Here is a 25,153-nt window from a genome sequence, read left to right on the forward strand (position 1 = left end):
CGCGGCGGGGACCCTCAACGGGGCCACTGCCGGCTCCCCGCAGGGCCGGGGCGAGGCGGCCACTGCCCCCGCTCGGTGCCCGGGCGGGCGGGCGGGAGGAGCACCGTGGCCCCGGCGGCTGCGGCTGCTTGCGGGGCTCCGCGGGGGGCGGGCACATGCGTACAAGCAGCTCATCCAGGCAAACACCCCTCACATCTTAAATGAGCTTCATTTACCAGCCGCCGCTTCAGTCGGGCTGGGAGCTGCCGGGCTGCGCTCGGACCGCCTCACGGGGAGCCCCCCCGCCCCGCTCTCCGCCCCCGGGGCAGGACAGCCCCGACGGAGCCCGCCGTGCCCGGCTCTAGATGGGACTGAGCGCGGCGGCGGGCCCGGGCGCGGGCGGCGGAGGCTGAGCGCGCCCCGCGCGGGGGCGGCGGGCACGGCCATGGCCGCGGGCGGGCGGGGACCGGCCGAGCCGTAGCCGCGGGCCACAGCGCCCTCGCGGGGGGCCGCCGCCGCGCCCGGCCGCCGCCATGGAGCGCCGGTGATCGCCGCCGCCGCCGCCGCGGAGGCGCCGGGAGACAATGGCCCTGCACAAACTCTGCTCGGTGCTGGAAGGTAGGAGCCGCCGGCGGCGCGGCGCCCCCCGCGAGAGAGGCTGCCCGCGCACCCGCCGCGGGGGAGACCGCGGTACCCCCGGGGCCGCCCTCCTACCGCCCGCGGAAACTTTAGTACGAGGGGCGCGGCGGGCGGCCGCCCCGCTGCTGCCGGGGCCGCTCCTGCCGGGCGGCTGCCGGCCCCTCCCGCGGCCCCGCCGGCTCCCCGGCCCCGCTCCGCTCCCCGCGAAAGCCCGCGCTGCGGCGGCGCTGCCCGGCGCGGGGCCCCAGCGGGCCAGGAGCCCGCAGCCATCCCGGGCTGCTCCGCTCCGCTCCCCTTCCCTCCGCTCCCCTCCCCGCCGGGCGCGGGCGGGCGGCGGCAGCTCCTCGGCGCGGGGGGTCCTAGCCTGGGGGAACGCGGGGCACACGGTGGCAGCGACCCTGCCCCCGTGCCCCGTGTGCTCCCAACGCACGCCGAGAGCTGCCCGCGCTCCGGTCTTTTCACAGTAAAAACAGTCTTTCTGCTTTCGGAACTCTTCTCTAACGAGCCGCCTGACAGCGATCAGGTTTCTATATCTTACTTGCTGGCGGGAGCGATATCTGCTTTCAGCGAGGCTTTCACAAAATCAGCCACCTGAGTCACAGGCTACTGCCTGACCGGTATTTACCTGTGCTTCTCTTCCTCTTGAGGCTTTTGAATCTTCTTTCTAACTTCTTTAGGTTCAGAGGTAAACAACTGCGGAAGGCTTCTCATCCTTGCATTTCTTTGTCTGTGGTACTATTTATACAGCTCGACAATGGGCAAGGGGTTTCTCTAGAAAACAAAGCTAGATATGGCAGTTAACCTTGTGCCTCAAGAGATCATTTCTAGCATTCTGTATGTTCTTTAGCAACAGCAGACTTGAACCATCAGGGATTTTTTAATTATTATTAAATTATTCCGTTAGGAAATTTTGGAGCGTCTGCTTGCATTATTGAAGCCAGCAAGGCATTACTGCAGAGTGGAGAACTGTTTCTGATATGCATTGATGGCCTCCCACTGTAGGAAAGTTGTAAAGAAGTCTTTAAATCCAGAACGTTTCCATGGCCCATAAAATCCCATGTTCCTGGCCTGAAGGACAGATGTCTTGAGGGTTTAAATAAATGTTTTTCATTGATTAGCATAATAATTGAGAGACAGAAGATACTTGCTCTCAGTAATTGTCTGTTTCTCTCTGTAGGTGTTAATCATCCACTGAGTTTAGATAGCATAGGAACATAAGGCTTACATGGGGAAGAAAAGGCATTTAGATTTTTTTTCTACTTCCTCTTTAAGTAACAAAATTAAATACCATAAACCACTATAAAACAACCATAAAATACAACTGACACTTCTGCTTCTTAATTACTTTCTACATATGCAGATTTAATTACATTTCAGAAAGATGGGATTGCTGCAAATTTGACTACACAGGTTTTCTCCCGAACAGACCTCATGACAATTTTTACAGTCATGCTAGTGTCCAGGTAAAAAGTCCTTCTGCAGGAAGTTTTTTGTATTGTTCATAATCTATAAATTGCACAAAGCCATTAGTCAATAAGCTGTTAGTATTCTAAATGCATCGCTTGCCATGACTACAGAAACAACCTATCATTACTAAGCATCATATACTCCCTTTTATCACTCCTTCACTAGAAGTCTTCATATAGTCTGATTATTACATCTGATCACAAAGAAAGATTCCTATAAATATGCACATAGACTTAATCCCAAAAGGAGACTGTTAGGAATAACATTTAAAGTAAGCCTCTGTATTTTACAAGTTGCATCTTAAATTCTGCATGGAAACTCTACCTACAGTGGCAGTAATTTATTTTTTCTCCATACAAATAGCTTTGTGTGCAGGACTGGGAGAGTTCTGCTAAACCATACATGAAGTACAGTGAAGCTCAGTATATTCTGCTAAGTCATATATCTTTTAATAATACTTGGAAGCAGTGTAATCTTCTGTTCTTAACATGGAATGCATATACATTCCTGTCATCCACAGAGGTTCTGTTTGTTGGCTCAGGGCAGAAGCAAGCCCATCACACTCACTTTGTGGCAATTCAAATGTCTTCTGTTATGCTTGTTCAGAACTACACTATGTTCTTTCTCAGCTATCAAGAATAAGGGCTGATTTAAACATACATCTTAATATAATTCTTATGGCCTCTCTCCATAGTGCTCAGCAAAACTTTTAAAAGTCTCATGCTGAATCCCATCATCTTACAGTGATTATCTGCTCCCATCCTGATCTACCAGCCGGTAACGCTGAGCAGAAGCAATGATGGACCACGGCAGCACTGAGGTTGCAGTAGCTGCAGGTTTTGCTGAAGTGGAGCCCAGCCAGTGCCCACCTGCCTTCTCAGTGGTGTATGTAACCTACGGGAAGCCAAGGTGCTCACTGCGTTCTGGTTGTTAAAGACAAAGCCTTTTCCTCTCGTCTTCAGTTCTCAGTGAGATTTTGAACACACTCGAATCATTCTTTAATCCTAGCACAGCTTGCAAAATGCAACTGCTCTGCAACAATAAAGCATTATAACCCTCTGCTTTGTAAGAGAGAAAAGCAGCTGCTTTCTTAATAAAGCTATGTTCCTGTTACCCTTTGGAAGTAAATATATCTATCTTGAATTTTCTCATATCTGCTATTCCCCCAAAACGTTTTTGCTAAGAGCTTGTTCCTATTCTTCAAATATGCTCCCTCTTTCATTTCCATATGCTATTATTTGGTTAAAAAAAACCTCACAAACCCTAAGTTAAATCCTGACTGTACATTAGTTTTGGACTATTTCAATTATTATATTGGATTAACTTAAAAAGCCAAAACCAGAATTCTGTAGTTTCTGTCCTGATAATTGAACAAGCAGCCAGGGCTAGGACAAATTACTGCTACTTCTGGAAAGTCAACATTCCCAGCCTTCCAATGAGGTACGGAATTACTTCCAACTCTGGCAGGTTGCAAGAATGTGGAGTACTATGATTAACTTCCTGCCATTCTGCTCAGCCCCCTCATTTGCATTTTGGCATGATTTTAACAGCTAATTTCTCACAAACAAGTAGTGTTAGGAAGTAATGCTTCCTTCCACACAAAATCTAGGAATTATGGCCTCCTGTTTCCAAAATCAAAAGGTGTAACAATGGTCCAAAACGCTAAAAACAAGCAGAGAAAAAAGATAATTTAAAAATCTGTTGATGATGTCATGATTTGTCCACTGAAACTAAAACCAAAGTACTGAACTGTAGAGGCTACAGTGGCCCTAACGAAGGCAGTATCAAGCGTAAGTCAGAATTTCATTTTTTACTTAAAAACAGGATCTACTTACAACCCTTTCTGCTGCACTCAAAAAAAGCTAAGCACCAACCAGCTTGCACCGCTACGCACTTAAGCAGAAGTAACTCAAGTAACTGTAGAGTAGATTCAAAAAGCTGCTGTGTTATAAACGAGGAAGGTATTTGGTGGTACGTATAATGCCTTGCTATTCATATATATACAAACTTAGTATCAGAAATGTATGGCTCCAAGAGTAGCATAACTTCAAAAACATTAACTCCCTATTTTTTCTAAGACATAGTTGATGATGACTGCTAAAATTTTTACACAACAAGTTGGTTATAATTACATTGATACTAATAGAAAAGTTCAGTTTATACATTAGGTATATAGTTGGAGATGGAATACAGAATAACACTGGATTGAAGCTAAAGGAGCTATTGAATTATGTATCCCTATCTAATGAAAAAGCTTAAGATTTTCAGCACCTTCCCTAAGGTTTAATTCACAGAGAGAGATTAAACAGAAAAATTACCCCCAGAATGAAACTTTATAAGCTATTAATCATTTATGAACCTGTCAGAAATTCACAATGTAATTCATTGCAGGAATGGTGAAGAGAGCTGATAAACATCTGCAATTATACCAGAAATTGCCTATACTCTTGCACACATTGTTTACATACAAATCAGGTTACACCTGTAGTGAGGGACATGCTCATCTGGACTGAAGCAAAATCTTAATTATAGTGTCTCAGATACAGTTGGGGCTCTAGCACTGCAAACAAGCTTGCTGCTTTTCTGTGTTATATACTCCAAATTGTTTTTTAATTAATGAAGCACTGAAAGTCTTGGATAACTTAAATAGCTTGCTACCTCTCTTGGTGTATGACTGGCAACTGCCACCTCAAATACTGCAAGCGATTGGGGTAGGGGAGTGTAAATTCTACATTTCCTTTAGCTTCTCTTTGTGCTTCCCTCCATTTTCTGTTATTACAAAGCCAACCCACTATGCAGCAGGAAAGCACTGCCAATATGTTAACAATACGTTTCACAAACCTCCTTCTTTAGCATACAATAAAATCCATGAACACAGAGAAGTCTCTTTTTAAGGGACTGAGAGTGAGGAGATAGAAAAAAATATTCATTTATACTCTGTACACAAATTGTTGTCAGACATGACAGAAGACGCAGAACTTTTAATATTAATTCCATAATACACATTCCTGAAAAGATTTCCACTGAAAAATATGCTATATTGATAATAAAGAACAAGAGATGAAGAAGTTTGGTACAATTGGATCTATTTTTAAGTGAAAAGTATCACTATCCAAGTGTTCTAGGAATAAGTAATCTCTGGGAAAGATGTGTTCAGAATAGTCATGTACAGCAGGATCAGTTCTGTCAGCTACAGGGAAACCATCTGAACTTTAAGTCAGTGTATATATTTTAATAAGGTTTTTGGAACCCCTCTCATCAACATGGTTTGCACATGCAACCTTCTCATCAGTCTCTTGCTGCACACAGCTTGGAGATGAAAAAAAAAAAATCTTCCATATAAAAAGGAAAGCTTCTATTTTAAAAATGAAAGATATCATTCTTCTGGCAGAAGTTTTGCTGGCAGACATACCCAGGAATGGATCATAAGTAACAGGATGTGGAGCAACTGGTAAAATGAAGCAGCCCACAGCTGCTTATACATTTCTAATGGAGGAAGGGATCAGAAATGTTAAATGTTTTGAGCAAGCCTGGAGGGGACTCTGTCACAGATCCATCCAAGCATGAATTGTTCTGCAGATGATTTTGATCAAAGGGACATGGGAGAACTGCACTCACTTCCTGAATCAGTTAACCTGGTTTCTCTGCAGAGATACAGGCTTCCAATTTGATTCTTTGGCAATCTTAAAGAGCGGAATCCCTACTGGAAACAGTTGTAGTGAGATGAAACTGTTACATCTGAGAATAGACCTGAGTGCATTCAAATATCCTGCTGGCATGCTAATGGCTAACAAGATTTGGATCTTAGAAAGGCGCTAGAGTCACTGTTAATAGCTGGTGAAGCCCACTTCTATCAGCTTTTGTGAGGAGGATTCAGAATGGGTTGGCGGCTCTACTAGCATGCTCTGGGTTAGACTCACAAACAGCTGAAATATGTCTTGCCTGATGCACACCCTCATCTCTGTTACTTTGTTCTGTGGCAATCCTGCAGTACATTCCCATATGAGGAAATCACTAGAGCTGTTAAGAGGCTAAGTTATAGGCAGCCACCTTAACTACTCTTTGATACTAATTTTACCGATCCGCAAATGTCCTGCTGAGACCACAAGAGATTAGGAAATATATACAGACTATGAACTGTAAGAGCATGTGGGAGTCAAAAACTGCTGTGTTTTCATCCTCAGCAATAGAATTGTTTGCCTAAAAAAGCAGCAACAGATGCAATCCAGTATTCCTTTTATCAATTAGCAAATGTCACCAAATGCTAGGAAGAGAGAGAAAAATCTCATTCCCTGGAATTTACAGTTTGTGTTTCTGAGCTAAAAATGGCTTGAATCAGAGATGCAGTTAATTAGCTTTCTGAAAGAAAAAGAGGTGACCATCCACACAGAATTACATAAAATCCAGAGTGTCTGGACACTTTACCTTGTCTGTCTAAATTGTAGAAGTTCTTTACAAGACGGGTCAATCACCTTGAATTTATGCAGCATGTAATGAGACCTTACACTTGATCAGAGTCCTTGAAAGCAACCAAAATAAATACAAGTAATTTATGTTGTACATATAATCTTGGCCAGAGAATACAATAGGATATGACATCACAAACGTCCCCACCACCTTAATAGCTAACATTAATGTTCGGACACCCGTGGGAGATGTAGAAGCTGGGATACTGTGATTAGCAGTTACTGAAAGTAACATTAATTTTAGCACACGGGGCAAATTAGGAGCTGGGTTTAAGAATAGTGCACAGGAAAGGATTCATTCCCATAAGGCAAAACATAGTATATAATTAAGATCAAGCATTTGTTACTCTAGGCTGTATCTGCCAGAAAGAAGCAGGCGTCCTGGCAGGATTTTCTAACATGCATGACCTGTGTGTTGCCAATTACTGTCTATTTGGACTATATGTATACAAGGTGCTTTCTAATCCAGGGAGCACAGCACAGAGATAAAACAGTGAATCCCGCTTTAAGCAATGTCTGTCATCTTTATCCCTAGGATTCTAACTACCACTATACTAAGAATGTGTAATACTCTAAATGATTAAGTCTTTATTTAAAAAATTGGTGAAATTTTTCACTCTGTTTCTCAGTTGTGCATGACTGCTCCCCAGTTTGATATTCCGCTTGCCCTGCATGCGTAGATCCCCCACTGTCATCACTGCTCTCAGAGCCACACTGCAAATCTAGTCTGTTTTCTCTATATGTGAAGATCCCTAGAGCATGCAGGAAAAGCAGAGGAAAGACATACCATAGAGAGCTCAGAGCAGTACTGTATCCCATGAAATCTGAAGAATGTATCTTGCCAGAAAGTACAAGCATATGTCAGATTTGCAGCCTAAAGCACTTGTTTTTCTAAGCCGCACACTTGATTTCTCAATATTGGGTTGAACACCCTTTTACTGTAAAACTAACTATACTATTCTCATTTTTAAAGAGAAATAGGAGCCACTCACTTGTAAACCTCTCTATATATACTTCAGTACACAAATTACCAACATTTTTTTGCAGCTTAGATTCTTTTTAGAGAATTTTAAGAAATGCCAGCTAAAAAAAAATCTTGACTTCTGAAAACAATGCATAGTTTATTACACCAGTTTAGGGGATTCTTTTATATTATTCCATAAACCTATTTCAACAACAGAATAGTAATAAGAATTTGCAATGTATGGTTAGTGTCTTCAGTCTTAAAAATTTATACAGCTGTCTGCAGGCTATGTGATCTAAAATATTTCATGCAAAGAAGTGAAGAAAATGAAAAATCTATTCTTTTAAAAAAGAGACAGAAGCTTGCTGCTTTTTCTTTATTTCTAGTTAATGTTCACACAGGTAAAAACTATCGGAGCTTTAAATGGTGATACAAAAGTATGCACCATAGTTTGTAGAATAAAAGTCTGTAGCAAATACCAGATTCATGAATAAAAGAAGCCCCTCTTAATCTGTCTGCCTCAGTGGCAGTGCTGCTGTTGGCGTAATGATAGCCTCTTCTGCAGTGTACATATCATGAAGTAGAAGCTCAATATAAGGTGCAGAAGCACTGACCTCTATTATGTTTACCAACTAAATATCTCTAAGTTTATAAGGTCAGGCCCCCATATTTCAGCATAGAATTCTCACCACACTCCTCCATTAAAAACAAAACAATCAAACCCACCCTTCTAGCCCTTTGATATTCAATGCAGTCATGCAATCCTGCACTGTTTGTGCTGTTGCTTACATTAGCAAGCCATGTTCAGGCAGCATTTTTACTTACTCCTTCTGCTTCCTGTACCATAATAGAATATGGAGCTAATTTAGAGTTATCTTTCATCCACACTGAAGAGCAGTCATGTCACAGTGATATGTAACAGACTTTAAAAGAAGAAAAAAGGAAGAGCAGAGGAATACTGTGTCCTACTGCAAGTTCAGGTGTATTATAACTATTTGAATTTCAATTTATCAGAAATAACAAGATCATTCTTCATCCTTCTGAAAGTCCTACAAGACTTCTGGTGAAAAGTAGTTTGGTATCTCACATCTCTTCTAATTGCTGTGTCTGTGTCCCCACGCACAGGATCTGTCTCTTCCCAGACATCTTCCTTCCTTCTTACTGACTTGTCTTTGAGATTCAAAAATATTTTTTCCAGGAAGTGGTATAGATTTAGGACACCAAGTGATTACTTCGTTGTTTTTAAAATGCACACAAAAAATGGGTTAATGGAAGCAGTCTAAAAGGTCTAAAAATATCCTGTTTTTTTTTTTCTTCTTTCTTTTCGTTTCATCCTGAACACTGATAGGCCTTGTTTTCAGCCAAACTAACCCTCCTGGTTGCTATCCCACATAATACTGTGTCACGTAAATGCTTGCAGTTTAAGGCAATAATACCTCAGGCGTCCTGCCCAGTACTCTCAGGAAGAACAGATATAAGTCCTCTCTCCACCTTTTTGCTGGTAGTGTCACAGAGATAAGGACAGCACACATACAGAGTATTAGTCAGAGACACTTCTTTATCATACTATCACCCAGGATGAAAGCAATGGCAAAGGAAGGCCCTTAAACATTTGCTACCTGGACTGCTTTGAATACATCTTAAGGGTTGTTGAGAACATGAGAAAGGATAGGCATTGCCAGGGAAAGGCAAGAGATGGAAAAGATTAAAAATGAAGAGGATGAAAAGGGCAGGGAACAAAAAGAAGCTGGCCCATGCTTGCTATATCCACTCATCCATATAACATGACAAAAGGAGGACAGTAAGACAAATTCAGCCCATTTATCTTCTGTAATTGCCTACATATCCATGCTGTTCTGCAGGAAATAAGCACTGTTCTTTTGCACTTGCACACGCAAACACAGCTCTGGACTATTAATAGAAATGGCACAGGCTCTAGTGAAAGCCAGTCAGATTTTCTGAAGTCCTTTTAGGAGGTTTGTTTCTGTATCTGCATCCTTTCAAGAGGGGAAATCACTGGTTAGCATAACTGAACATCTATCTATTCTTATGTTGTCTCTATCTGTACAAGAGAGCACAGTCATTGACATAAACATAGATGCTTACTGATATTTTAAAGGTAAAAAATTAAAAGGTATAGCATTAGCCATAGTAATAGCTGTACTATGTCCTTGCAAAATAGAGAGTGGGCATAGCGTGTCTTTAAGAAAGGTCAATTCAATAGAAGTACATACTGACACCTGATTCACATAGGATTGTGAAAACTGCATTTACTTTAACAGTAAAACCCAACTTTGAAGTGTTGCTCCAAAACCAGTGTAGGAAAAAACAAAGAAAATACATAGACAACTTTATGGATTTGATGGATGGGCCACTCAGTGGATAAGGAATCGGCTGGGTGGTCACACTCAAAGAGTTGCCATCAACAGCTCGATGTCCAAGTGGAGAGCAGTGACGAGTGCTGTTCCTCAGGGGTCGGTGCTGGGACCAGTGCTGTTTAACGTCTTTGCTGGTGACATGGACAGTGGGATCGAGTGCACCCTCAGCAAATTTGCCAATGACACCAAGCTGTGTGGTGCGGTCGACACGCTGGAGGGAAGGGATGTGCCATCCGGAGAGACCTGGACAGGCCTGAGAGGTGGGTCTGTGCAAACCTCATGGGGTTCAACAAGGCCAAGTGCAAGGACCTGCACGTGGGTCGGGGCAATCCCAAGCACAAATACAGGCTGGGCGAAGAGTGGATGGAGAGCAGCCCTGAGGAGAAGGACTTGAGGGTATGAGTGGATGGAATAACTGACTGTAAGCCAGCAATGTGCACTCACAGCCCAGAAAACCAACCGTGTCCTGGGCTGCATCAAGAGAAGTGAGGTCAGCAGGTCGAGGGACGGGATTCTCCCCTTCTAATCCCCTCTCATCAGACCTCACCTGCAGTGCTGTGTCCATCTCTGGGCCCCCCAAACATAAGAAGGACATGTACCTGTTGGAGCAGGTTCAGAGGAGGCCACGAAGATGATCAGGGGCTGGAGCACCTCCCCTGTGAGGACAGGCTGAGACAGTTGGGGGTGTTCAGCCTGGAGAAGAGAAGGCTCCAGGGAGACCTTAGAGCGGCCTCCCAGTACTTAAAGGGGGCTACAGGAAAGGTGGGGAAGGACTCTTGATCAGGGAGTGTAGGGATAGGAGGAAGGGTAACAGTTTTAATCTGAAAGAGGGTAGATTTAGATTAGATACAAGGAAGCAGTTCTTTACCTGTGAGGGTGGTAGAGGTTGCCCAGAGCAGCTGTGGCTGCCCCCTCCCTGGCAGGGTTCAAGGCCAGGTTGGACGGGGCTTTGAGCAACCTGGTCTAGTGGAAGGTGTCCCTGCCCATGGCAGGGGCATTGGAACTAGATCATCTTTAAGTACCTTTCAACCCAAACCATTCTGTGATTCTGTGATAACCACTATTCAGATTCTCTGTTAGGAACAAGCAATCTCAGGAGTACAAATGCATTATAAGTTCATGCACTTACACTGAGATCATTGAATGCACAGTTTAAACACAGAAGCCACAAAAATAAACTGCAAATAATTTTGAAATAGTAGCATCTATATAAGAAATATTAAAAACTAAAAATACCTGAAAACTAATGTCAATTGTATGTTAATAAATATGGGATAGTTTAGTTTATTGGCTTTAAAGACTAGTGAACATCCATAACTAAGACCAGTAACGGGTACTAGATGCTTTCTTTTGAAGGATCAATTTTCAATCTCGGGTGAATCAACAATGATTTACAATTGATACTTTGTATTGCAATAATGACAGTTAGGAAGTATATTTTTCAGTTTATTAATATTGATGAAAGTGTGGAATTATTGCAAAAGTGGAAATTGCAAAACTACCTAAGTCTTAACCTACTATCTCATAATCCATCCCTAAAAATCAAATAAGCCTCTAGGAATGTAACACTTGGTTGCAAAACCCATATGGTATTTTAGAACACCCACAGTTGTGAACTTGACTTACAAGGTGAAAAGCGATTGTTGGTGAGGAAAGTCTCATAATGATATAAAGTCTGTTTTAATACGGGTAGAGGGAAGAAAGGGCAGCAGAAACACATCATAAACCACAAATGCTAGATGGACACTTTCAGGGGCAGCCTTTGATTCCTTTTGTCTTTCCCCAAGATAATATATCTATGCCAACATCATAGTAGCATCTAGATGAGTTCAGTCAAGATCACCGTAGTTCACAGTCAGTACATGCTCACTCTGGAACTCTCTAAAGGGCTGAAAGTCTAACAGCAACACAGGGAAAAATCACAGACAGACAAAATGCCACTTCAGCATGATCCACTAGAATGCCTGAACAACGAGATGGGAAACCTGGGAAAATAAAATGAACTTCTTGAATGTGACAATAAAATTCCTGCTGAAATCTTTTTTTTCTCCTGCAGTGGTGAGGCCATGCGCATCTAACTTAGTATTAACAAGTAGGTTAAGAACATAGGAAAGGCCATACCAAGTCAAAACAAAGGTCCATCTAGACTGGTATCTTTCATGGATATAAAAGCAGAAAGAGTATAAAAGCAGAGCAAATTATATTTGTCTCAGATACCATCCCAGACTTCCAACAACTTATGGCTTAAGGGGTTTCTGAAACAGAATTTTCTACCTCAAGGATGCATTATGAAGTATGTGCATTAAAAAAAAAAAATAAATATACCTTTGTTTACTTTGAACATGCCACCTGTTATCTTTGCTGACACTCCCTGGTTCCTGTGTCAGAAGGGACAAGTAGTTGCTCTCTATTCACCGTCTCAATGACACTTGTGATTTTATAACTTGCGTCCTATCTCCCCTTAGCAAGCTTCTGTCCAGGACAAAGAGTCCTAGCCTACTTAGATAGTTCTCTAAGGTATGTGTCCAGAATTGTAGAGATACTCAAGACAGAAGCAAATGAAAGATTTGAAGAGTGGCATAATTATATACTCTATTCCAGTCTCTTTTCTTTTCCTGGTAATCCCTAACTATTTGAGGGGACAAAGCATTTTAGGAGAATCTGGACATTAAGCCTGCTTTAAAACTGTTGATGAATAGTGGAATATGGAATCTTTAATATGTGCTGTTCAGACTGATGCTGCTTGGGTGCAAGGAAAGTGTAAATGTAAGGGAAAGGCCAAAAGCAAAACCAGAGAGACAGCTTCTTTTTAGGGAAGGAAGGATGAAGAGTGTTAGAGAAAAGCGTATAACAGAATCTTTAACAGGTCCAATATTTAGTCAATTCAAATCTAGAAAACACGACCATGTACCAACACCTGAGACTAACACAGCACTCCAGCAAACCAGAGTGCTTGCAATGGTGTACATCCTCACAGTGTCCACATCCTAGCTGTTGTCACTGCTCAGAGTCTCTCCATCCTTAGAACTTGTATCTGTTTGTTTTCTACTGCCACACCATTTGCAGAAATCACTGGTATTGTGGCAGCATCACAGCAACCAGTCTTGCAAGCATAACTCTACAGTGCTCCTGAAATCCATATAGGGATGAGACCATGCAGTGTCTCCCGTGGCCCCGATTAATTTCTTGGAAACAGGACAAGTCTTTTGTACACTTTATGCAAATGGAGTTTTAGGATAAATATGGCTCAGTATCACAGTGAAACATCTCGTTTCAGGATATAGAAGTTATACAGAAGATAGATACCATGTAATTTTATAAAATGCTTGCAAATTAGTAGATACTCTAGAAAATATTCTTAAAGTGCCCTCAAAGAATAAATTGCTATTCTCATATATGCTTTCTTAAGGAACCTGAAAGAAGAACCAACAATGCACTTAGACTGCACCTGTTTCCTAAAGTTGAAATTTTAAGAAAGTACATAAATGAATTATGTATATTTGTATGTTCTGAGTTGTTTTGGTTAGTGATTCTAGGACTGCAAGAAAATGGTCTATAATTTTGATGAATTACTGATGTTTTTCCTGTCCAATTTCTCTCATCAGTGTTGCTAGTAACAATCCTTGTAGTGGAAGGGATTGCCGTTGCACAGAAGACACAAGGTACAATTTTGGTTTGATGATTTGCTTTCAAAAAATATAACAATTTTACAATTTTTAATTAAGCAAGATAAGTGAAAGAAAGTATTTGTGTTCAGGTATTAATTGCTCTTGAATCACCAATATAAATTCTTGTATTTTCCATTTTCCCCTATTTACTGCATTTTTTTCCAATTGAACAAAGCCATCCAGTCACAAAGAACATGGATATTCACTTACACAGTTAAAATTCTATGGTTTTGGACCTTAGAGGAGGGAAAAAAACCATCACAGAAATTCATGTTTTCTGTATCTGACAACAAGCTTTTCAAATAGTCCACCCACAAACATTCTTGAAGCCTGCTGAGTGGGGAAGGCATCAGTTTCACAGACCTTATTTTCTCATACGTGGGATTAACCCACACTAAGGAGAGAAGAATTCCTTGAACTAACACCTACAGAATTTCCTTGAACAATTTCTGCAGGAGACACTTAAGTTTTCACCCCCATACATCAAAAAGCTGCCAAGATACCTATGTAAGGGGATGCAATTTACTGGAGGCAGCTAAGACCTGTATTAGCATGGACTCCCCCTCAAAGGTCTGCGAAGAAAAACTGCATAAATAGAAATAACATTATGAGAGCACCCTGTGAGATTCAGGAAAAATTTAACAGAAACCACATACCATGTGTCTTACTCTCCCCAGTTCTGCTGATCTTAAGGAGAAGGGCCAAAGCTACTTAAGCAGAATGTCAGAGAGGTCATAAGAGTCCCAACTCCTTTTTCCTTGGATAAGGAAATCTGAGCTAACAAAGCTCCTGTGAATGGCCCAGTATGGTACACTAGCTTAGTAAACTGCATAATCTCAGCCAAGGATCATATTTCCCTGTACATCTAGAGGAGCTTTGATCTTAAATACCAGTGCAATCTACCTATTGCCAGTAATTTTATTAACTACTGCTGCTGTATTTAGCATATTTACATATTATAATTCATTCTAAGCATTCTGTATTCCAACAAATAATTGTAAATAGATAGTCAACCTAAGGGCCATGTACTTCAGTATACTTTGGAATCAGGGGCAAAACCAGTAAAAGCTAACAAATATTTTGGATTATATTTGCATAGGAATGGAGAAGACATAAGCCATAAAATAATGATGCTGTATTGGCAGCCTCTGTGACTATTTGACTTAGAAATAAGAACTTCCAAAAATCTAAACTGAGTTGGGTAAAAAAAAAAAAATTATTCCCTTCCCAAGGATTGCTGGACACAATTGATATTCAAAAACTATGATCTCTTTAGGATACACCACATGACTAAATTAAAAACAAGCTCTTCCTAGCTAGATATTAGCAAGTATCATAGAAGAGGGTTTTCAACCAAAATAAATCACTTTCTTCTTTTATAGGATATGCGTTATGTCAGTGTTTTACTTTTGCAAACTCAAATTTGTATGCTTGCAGGAGAAATTTATTTGATGGCTTTTTTTTTTTGCTTAAGGTGGGCAAAATATTGGAGTGAATCGCATTCCTCCTACCCAGTGTGACAATTGGGTACGGACAAGTAATGGAGGACATTTTGCTTCACCAAACTACCCTAACGTGTACCCACCAAATCAAGAGTGCATCTATATCTTAGAAGGTACATGCTGTATTTATGTTTTGTTGCGTTGTAATCTTACTGTTAAATGTATAATCTTGAACTGTTAAACTGTGTCATTTTACTATACTGTGAAATATTCCATAGCCATACTAGATACATAATCAATTCTGCAGTCATTTGGTTGAACAAGAAGCTAAATTTGATCTCTGAAGTAATAATAACAAATTAATCGAAAATGCAAACGTTCAGGCATTAGCTGTATGGAATGAGGCATACCCTCACAACCAGAAAAAGCAGCATCAGATCTACTCTAAGCTATGAAGGTACAGAACTATTAAGATAAAAATTGTAGCTTGTTATCTTAATATCACTTCCAATATTGCTGATAATAAACTGCAAAAGATGGTTGAATCTGTGTTCAGCATTTATCAGACCATACTAAGTCTATCTCACAAGCAGGAAATCTTTATGCTCTCCTTTATTAATAAAAAAACCACATCTGACTGCCATAGCGCTGTATTAAAAATACGGAGATTTGTTAGCACTGCCGAGGTCACTATTAAAATAATGTGATGAGGACAAAAAAATTTCATTAACTAGAATAAAACCACATTCCAATGAGAATATTGTGGATAAAGGCTGCAAGACTTGGGACACACTAATTATTTTTTCCTCTTATTAGAACGCACCCAAAACCCACTGAAGTCAGCTAAGAACGTTAGTCGGCTTAATCATCAGATTCATATCAATTAATTGAAATATTTCAAGTAATGTTTCAGTGAATTTTTATTTGTACAGTATAGTACTGGTTCACAGACACTCTCATTTTTACTTGCATGCATATGCATGCACTTCTGAAGTTTTGCACCTTCCCTGCCAGTGAAGGCACTGGAAGAGCAGATACCTTGCGCAGCTTCCGCGTTCAGACACAGCAGATCCATTGCTGGATCTCCCTTGCGCGAGGTGGTTTCCATGGGGCACAGAATCAGCTTCCATGCCTCTGTCCTCACAGTCCTTATACAGAAACATTATGGGTACCTGGGTGAGACCAAGGTCCCCCACAGTTTCTAGCTAAGATAGGGTCCTTCCTGCAGACCACTGCCAACATGTGCAAACAGCTACAAATGTTTTTAACTCATGTATAATTAAGGCATAAGGTCTAAACAGAGTATCGGAGACATATGAGTAAATCATTTTTGCATTCAGAAGAAGCAGACAGCATGAGATTCTTTGATGCTGTCATTCCAGATACCAGTTAGGATCTGAAAGTTTATGTAGTCCAGTAGATGACAAGAACGAGAAACACTGAAGCTATTCATACAATATAAAGTCACGGTTCCAAACAGAGTGAAAGTCCAGTCACAAAGTAGCCATAGCTACACCTGATCAGGATTCAGGAGTCCAAACCCTGATGTTAGGCTGTCACTGCCTCAGACTTACCAACGTCTGTAGTCACCTGCATATTAATAATATATATGAAGCATTTACACTTCTCTGAATATTCTAATAAAAGATGTCTCCTGCCAAAGAATCTCCCAATTTGGGCTTAATGTTTAGGAAATACACCAGTAAGTAGTTCTTCGTATCTTTTTCTTTCCCATTCTTTTCTGCATCCCTCAACGTTCTGTCCTTTTTTATGTACTTTGCTTTCATGGAACACTGGTTTTAATTTATATCTTAATATTAAACCTTGTTTGAATACCTTTGCATATATGTTAATATCTGTTACACGTGTTGCATTAAATTTATGCAATTTCTGAATTTTCAACAGTAAAGATCAGCAAGCAAAAAAATTCCATAAAATTCCATGAAAAAGTATCTTCTACGCAATCATTCTGAAAAGTTTTATTACAGTGTATCTGAGTTTTTGTAGTAGACTGCCAGATGTATTTTGAGAAGTTCCCAGTCTCTTTTCTATCTTGCTCTTTTGGAGACCTGTCTCTTCATTATTTCATGTCTTCATGTGTATTTTATATAGATCTTCATCTAATCTTTTACTCGATTTTTTTATGTCTAGCTGCTCCACGACAAAGAATTGAGTTGACCTTTGATGAACCTTATTACATAGAACCCTCATTTGAATGTCGGTTTGATCATCTGGAGATTCGAGATGGACCTTTTGGTTTCTCCCCTCTCATTAATCGTTACTGTGGTCTGAAAAGTCCTGCGCTAATTAGATCAACAGGGAGATTTATGTGGATCAAATTTACTTCTGATGAGGAGCTGGAAGGAAAGGGATTTCAAGCAAAGTACTCATTTATACCAGGTAAAGATGCCGAAAATTCTGACCGAGTTAATGACCATCTGCTCCCATTGAACTCTGTGGATGTGTTTATGCTGGCAGTCTAGAGCTGTATTTCATCATAAGTGCTTATGAAGGCAAAGTGACAATGCGATAGTTACAGTCTCAGTCCTGCTAATCCTACAGCATGTTTGACTAAAATAGCTTTGGAAAATTGACTGAAGGCAATTACAGGTCTATAGCTTGCTAGCAAAGAAGTCAGTTGATCTTTTCATTCTGAAAGGCTTTAGCAACTTAGCTCTTCGTTGCTCAAACTGGTCCCAGCATCACCAGTGGTAGTAATGGAAGGAGCATTGATGTAGACAGATGGCAAGCATTTTCAACAGCTGATCTTCTAGGAATACAGGACACTGACAAAAACACCTGAAGCATATCTACAATAGCACTCCCAACCAGATGCAAGATATTTTAAATCTCCTTTCTGAAAAGCCAGAGGAAATACCTATACAGTCCAAGCATCAGCTCTCAGTATAATGCAATTCCCTCAAACTACAGGCTCTGACAACAGAATTGTTCTTTGCTCAAAGTAGTTTACAGGGTATGAAGAAGAAGATAATATGCTGACAGTGCCTTTAGACAAGTAAAAAGTACATCTGCTCTGTGGGGCCACTTAAAACTGGCAGGGCATTCTTTTTACAAGAAAATTTGACCTGATGTCCTTGTGCGATGCTTGACTGCTGTACTTCATAGATACTATACGTGTAGTTACCAGCATTTTATTGTCCTTTGGGACAAAAGACAGTACACAAATGTCAGCTCTACTACTACTACAAATGTATACACAGGCATAACTTTTTAATGTCATCTTTACCCAACTGGTCTTTACCCCTACAGCACATGAAAACACTACACATGGTTATATATCACTGCTTATAGAACTGATACCTTGCTAGGGATGTAGACTTGGAAACTGTTCAGATTAACATGGTGACCAGTCCACCAGGAATAATGTTTTCATAGGGACAGTACTTCCACATTTTGCTACGTCCATTTCCAAAGCCATTTCATTAACATCACTTTCACAACTAACTTAGCCTTCTTCCAGGCTGGAACTTTAAACATACATTCAAACTGTATATTATTTTCACAACAGATTGCAGCAACTGAAGGACTGATATTTTTCTTTCCTTCTCTTTCCTCTATATTTACATGGAGTGTGGTAAAATATTTTGGTATTGTGAAAATGGAAGGGGACATGCATGCACACCCCCACTTCATTAAAACAGTTCACAAAGAAGGTTGAAAATCTCAGAATTTTGCATATAGTGATCATAGATTGCACTATAGGTAACTAAAAGGAGGGCAGAGAAGGCATTTTCTCAACTGTACTGAGTCTTAAGATCAGGACTGAGGCACTTCAGGGGAAGTGATAAACTACTTATACAGAAAAACATTTAGAGGATCACAGAGAGCCAAATTCTGGATCTTCTTTTGGAAAAGAATTTTGTACAAAACAGGCATGCACTTTGCATGAACTAGTGCTTTCTTTGCATAGACTAACATTTCACACACATGCACCCACTATGATCTGTGAGATTTCTGTGGTGATTATGTGGTGCCACAGCTGTGAATGGGCACATCTTGTGAGTTCGTGTGCTGATTTGTGAGGAAACACTAACCTGATCACTGAAATGTAAGCCTTGGACATCCCAGCCCATTACAGACTCATTTTTAGCTAAGCCCTAGTCCCAGTCAAGTACCATCACTTAACCATTATGAAAAAGTATATTCTTCACTAGTAGCATGCATACAGTATACTACTACAGTATATACTACAGATACATACACTACCTACACATCACAGTTAGAAGAGAGGAGATAGAGGAGCAGTCAAGGTGAAATTCTGCCTTCATAAATGATGTCTAGAACTGTGTCACCTGGCCTAATAGAAGAAGCATGGGTACTCAAGGAAAAAGTATCTTTAGTATTGAACTGTCCTTCTTTATATTCTTTATTAATAGCAATTTCAAAGTGTTGATATATCCTACAAAACTACTCCAGCTGAAATTGTTCAGAATTAGACAGACAGCAATCTGATAAAAATGATGCATACAGAAAGATCCCCTGTACTCTGTGGAGCTTCGGTGATTGCAGTGAAGACTGGCATAGTTAAATTCAGAATGTAATGTAGGAACAAAATACAGAATAGTAATTTTTGGTGTTATGCTTGAAGTCTGAGCTGTCAGTATAGAATTACCTTATTCAGATAAGGTCAATCTGTTGAATAATGTTATCATGTAAAAAAAAAATTGTCTCTGTACTCTCCAATTGATCCAGTAAACTTTCTGGCAATTTTTATTGTGACATAATAAAAAATGGACATAATCTTCAGATTATACTAAACTTTGAAGTGATTCTCAAGCACTGATAGCCCTTGTGATTCATGACTTCTTTCTATTACAGATCCTGACTTCACTTACCTAGGAGGTATTTTAAATCCCATCCCAGGTCTAGTATTACAGTAACAATTTCTTTATACATGAAATTTTAAATTAATACTATATTGCATTTGACAGCAAGGTATATCTTCTCCCTAGATTGCCAATTTGAGCTCTCAGGAGCTGATGGAATAGTACGTTCCAGTCAGGTAGAACAAGAAGGAAAAACAAAACCAGGACAAGCAGTTGACTGCATATGGACAATTAAAGCTACTCCAAATGCTAAGGTGGGTTTCATTCATATCATTCAGCAAACAGTGGGTTTCCAAGTCATTAGTAACAGGTAACAGTGACTGGCTGTGATTTGCATAACATCTCACTTTCACTGAAATTGATTATGTATCAGAGGCTTAGGAAATCCAGATAGAGGATTGTTTCTGAAATTAAACTGATACAGCAAGTCCACAGCGTTGTCTTGCTATTATTTGAAACTTAAAATACAAAATAACTGTGAAAACTGTTTACGCAACAATTTTTAAGGGCATTTGACTTGGACTCTGGTTTTATTGGAAGACCACAGGCAAAAATGCTGGCTAAGAGCTTTGATAGATTTGAGTAAATCTTGCTGCCATGGTTTAAAATTTTGCCTCCAGTGGTTCTACTGGAGAATTTGGTTCTGTTCAAAGTCAACAGAATATGTACCTGCTCCTCCCCAGTCTCATTCACAATCCAGTACCTTAAAACCCACTTTAATCAGCAGTCTGAGCTAAAATGAAAGGCTTTACCTGGACAGCTGAGGAATTATCACTCTTTCTCCTCTGACATAGCTGTAGGATCACACGCTCTTAAAGTGCAACAATAAAATTTGCTAGTTTTTCTGTCCAAGCCCTAAAGGGGCATATTAGCTGCTCAAGCCAAAAATCAGCAGTACTTACTTAGGTACCTGGTATTTATGATTGTGCCTGCAGAACTAGAGACTGCTTATGAAAACATCACTATCTTATGCTTAAAAACAACTCGAGCTTTATCGTTGGACAGAGAGAAGGATAAAATCCTATTCATAATTCCAAAATGCAATAGCTATAGCCTGTTTAAAAAAAAAACAACAGCTATATGTTTCAGAATCATGCACTTATTAATTACTTATAAGTTGCACTAAAGAATACATATTTTTTTCTCCATATAGCATACACATCTGTAATTTTGATTCTGTATGGATATTAAAGCACATACCACTGCTTTCATGTACATAAAAATGAAAAAAATATTTTTAAGCAATAGCTGCCAAGATGACAAATGTACTCTATGCCTTCTTACACACTCCTGGTAGTTAACTAGCCAGCCTTATTCACCAACTTCCAAATTAGTTCTAAACCAGCAGCCTAAAAGATGGTAATAAGAGGACAAGAAAGAAACTAAAACTCCATTAATATATTTGAGCCTTTGAGGAAGTGACTCAACTCCCAAGGGCCCTATACTAGTCTAAGTAATAGTAGCAGTTCTTCCAGAAACAATAATAAAACCATTTTCTCTCTACATTGCCACTTGAGTGCACCAGGTCTTATGCTTAAGTATTTTAATAAATTATTGAATGTTGCCAGAAGGCAGAGTTATAGTTGGGTCAGTCCTGAGATTAGATCATCATCCTAAATTATTGAGTTAAAACATTACAGAAAAATAATTCTTAGTATTCTGACAATGGTTGCTCAAGCTTCAACTCTGGCAGGATTATGATGATAAAATCCATTAGAACTGATACAGTGCAGTCTCTTGAGAAAAATAAGCATAGACATACTTAATTTCCTCAATTTGATTTTGTAATAAAAATAAATTTTTAAAACTGACACAACTGCAGCAATGAAAGGACTTTTGAAATCTGCGTACAGATATTTAATAAATTACCTCCAGATTTCAGAAAATTACGAGAATAATCAAATATAATCTAAGAGGGAGGACCTTTTATATTTACTTGCCTAACACACTAACCAGAAGGAGCTTTTGCAGAGCTAAGATCTTTTAATGGAATTATTCCTTTGTTTTCATATACAGAACAGCTCTACTAAAAGTGTACTAATTTATTTTTAGCTTCCATTGTAACTTCACAGCAGATATATAAAGTCAATCATTAAATGAAAATACCATCTTTCAGCCCAAATACCAGCACTTAGAGCTCACACCCATGTTTTGAGATAAGACATCAATGGAAGACAGGTTCTCAATGTAGCTGAGAATTTCTGGCAGTAAATCTAACAGACAGCAGAAAAAAAAAAAAAAAAGGAAAAAATACATAAACTGAAAATCACAAAACAGTGAGTTGAAGCATGAGATAATATGGCACAGGCTGCACCTTTCCACAGGAAGTGCAAAGGGAGACAGTGCTGGCAACCTGCCTCTGGAAAACACTCAAAAGGAAAAGCCAGGGCGTACAAGCGTCACCTGTCTTTTCCTGGGCTCTTTTACTGTGTTTCAGTAGAGCCTGTTAAGCGTATATGGGGGGGTATCCTTTTTTTTTTTCCCCACACAAAGGTGGTTGGTTTTGTTTTAGTGAATTCTTTAAAATTCAGTTTTGAAAGGCTTTAGCACTAGCTGAGGTTAAAAGCAAGATATGGCGAAATAGCAGAACAATAGGCAATATAGCAGAGTAAGCATGGTATTCACCTACCCTGTCTTCCCTGCTTCACAAACTAAACAAGAGTTTGAGATTCTTGTCGTTAGGCAGATACATGAAAAACCACACTGTGCAAAATGTCTTTAGCATCCATAGTATCAGCTGGAGAGGTAATTGTAAACTATCCAAAACACATACGTTCTAGACCCAGGCTTATGTGAGGAACATACTGAAGACCTCATGAATAGAGGAAGAGCACCTCTTCCCCATGGAGCAGGAGATCTCAGCCTCCACATGGATGGATTCCTTCTCTGTCAAAATAATGGCTGAGGAATTTTTAAAGATGGGCTTCACAGCATGTGTAGGTGACAGTTTGATCAATTTCCACTAGAATTTTGAGAATTCCAATAGAACCATTCAAGAGTTTAAAAAGCCCTATGATCTTTTCAGGTAATTCTAACTGAATTGCACAAGTTTCCTGCTCCAGCAAGTTAAATTATTTGCTTGCTCTTCAAGTGCCATCTTGGTCTTCTAATTTCTTTGCTGCATATGTTCTACCACATACGCTGCCTTCTCTTGCATTAGATTTCTGCTTTTGGAAGAATTAAGATTGGCTTAAACTTATTAACTCTTCCTAGATAGCCAGCGTACCTTTCTTCTGCTTCCATTTTTATTCAAATTACTCCCAGCATCGTGGTTTATGTCTTCCATAACACTGCTCTGGTTCAGTAATTAGCTTTCATTCTGAAGCAACAAATTTTAATTTCTTTATTTTACTTCAGAGCTTTTCTTACTAGACTCCTTCCCTTATATTTTAACATTGTTTTCATGAATTAAAAAGAAAGAAAAGAGAACAGTCAAAATACCATTAAAATTCTTTCAGCTCATTTATGTGTTTCTTGTATCTCTTCTAGGGTAATAGACTACACATTTAGCAGAGCTGCTTAGGGCTTTCTTCAGCCAGTGCGTTGCTTTTTACTTTTTTCCAAGGGGAGTGGAAATACATCAGAGTAAATTATTAAGTAAAGGTTGTTCTGGGGAGAGGGAAAACAGAAACAGATACTTAAGACAAACTTCAAGTAATACTCCACATTGACATCTAATGAGAAAATGTAAGTTTAAGTGTGTTGTGAATTGGGAGTTACATGTGTAAGGGGACAAAACATCTTATTCAAGATTTGCTAAGAAAGAAAACTGTCTTCTCTGTATTACTTTTCCTAGAGACATTCATTTCTCTTTTCTAACAGATTTATTTGCGATTTCTCGACTATCAAATGGAGCATTCAAATGAATGCAAAAGAAACTTTGTTGCTGTATATGATGGAAGTAGTTCTATTGAAAACCTGAAGGCAAAGTTTTGCAGCACCGTAGCAAACGATGTCACGCTGCAGACTGGGACAGGCGTGGTACGAATGTGGGCAGATGAAGGCAGTAGACTAAGCAGATTCAGAATGCTGTTCACTTCATTTGTGGATCGTAAGTAGATTTTAAAGGGCCTATTCTCCTGATATGAGGGTACTTCAGGTATTTTAGCAAAAGCAGGAACACACGAAAAAGGTTGTTTCTGTTTCTTTCACATACTAGCAGGTAAATTAAATACTTATTTTATTAGTTATAAGTATGGTTCCTGAAGAAAGGCTTTCCTCCATTCTTAAAAGGTTTATTTTTCATTTGATTTCAGTAATACAGCCCTAGGCTATGTCCTTCTCAGAGTTCTACAGTGATGAGCATAGACTTAAAGACAGCAATGGGACTGAAGTGTGCTCTCCCACTAGCCCCCATCTTCCAGTTCCCTGCCAGACCCCAGACAGGGTCTTCTCAAGCCCACACTGGATGTTCAGAAGGTTAGAAAACACATGTGACCCTGCAGAGTCTGGATCTTCTTCCTATCCACAGCCCTACCTTCAATTTCAGATTTGGAACTACACCCACTTCAGCTACACCTAAGCTGCTACCTCCTTCTCAGCCACACATGGCTCAAGACAATCCCACACATGCTGCCTTAGCAAAGCCCAGTTGTGTTGCACAACCATGAATAAGCAGTTAAATTCAGATTTAAGACGACTATATTACAGGCAGAGCTGTAAATGCAATCTGGATTTCTGTTTGGATTCCATAGCCTGGGTTAGAGATAGTCTTTTTTTTCCTCATTGTAAATTAAGATGTTTCTTGAAAGCATGCTTTTTGTGAGATGTCTTCTAAGTGCTTTCTCTCTGAACTTAATGGAATTTTGTTGCCTTACATATTTACAAAGGACAACATTGTCCACATTGCAGAACCTGAAAATAAATGGCATTTTCAGCAGAAAAGTAGACTAAGTTTAGAACTGCAACACAGATCTGAGATACATGGGGAGAGCTGAATAAAACATATCTGCCACTTCAGGAAGTCAGAACTATGCTTGTACTAAAGGTTTTCAAAAAGTTCTGCTTGAAGAACAAATAGTACAGTATTGCTGTCAAAGAAATAACTTTTTTTGACAGAACTAACAGGTCTGTAGCCAGTCATGAAAGGCATCCTGGTCACCACCTTGCAGAAAAGTTCAGGTTACAGGTAACAAGTAGATTTTATATTCTGTTCCATAAAACAGTAAAGTTTAACACAGGAGACAAGTTAATTTCTGTAAAACAATCTTTCTAAAGTAACAGAATTATAAGGGAAATAGCATATTGCTTACTCTGTGAACATGGTAGTAAGAAACAATTGCACGTTTCAAACTAGTCTATTG

General features: G+C 39.9%; 1 protein-coding gene across 2 annotated transcripts in view; it reads left to right on the plus strand.

Annotated features, from left to right (window-relative positions):
* Nucleotides 1-459: 459 nt before the first annotated feature.
* NETO2 (neuropilin and tolloid like 2) overlaps nt 460-25,153 on the plus strand; it is a 35,057-nt gene continuing 10,363 nt past the window's right edge. The window contains exons 1-7 of one of the 2 annotated variants that reach the window (XM_074881806.1): nt 460-597; nt 13,499-13,555; nt 15,036-15,176; nt 17,155-17,403; nt 19,843-19,887; nt 19,977-20,104; nt 23,673-23,901. In XM_074881806.1, coding sequence (XP_074737907.1) covers nt 564-597; nt 13,499-13,555; nt 15,036-15,176; nt 17,155-17,403; nt 19,843-19,887; nt 19,977-20,104; nt 23,673-23,901 — 883 coding nt within the window. In that variant the 5' untranslated portion in view covers nt 460-563. The remainder of the gene's footprint in view (nt 598-13,498; nt 13,556-15,035; nt 15,177-17,154; nt 17,404-19,842; nt 19,888-19,976; nt 20,105-23,672; nt 23,902-25,153) is intronic. The other variant, XM_074881807.1, reaches the window with a different exon arrangement.

This window comes from Strix uralensis, chromosome 12 (assembly GCF_047716275.1).
Source record: "Strix uralensis isolate ZFMK-TIS-50842 chromosome 12, bStrUra1, whole genome shotgun sequence".
In the NCBI taxonomy this organism is placed as follows: domain Eukaryota; kingdom Metazoa; phylum Chordata; class Aves; order Strigiformes; family Strigidae; genus Strix; species Strix uralensis.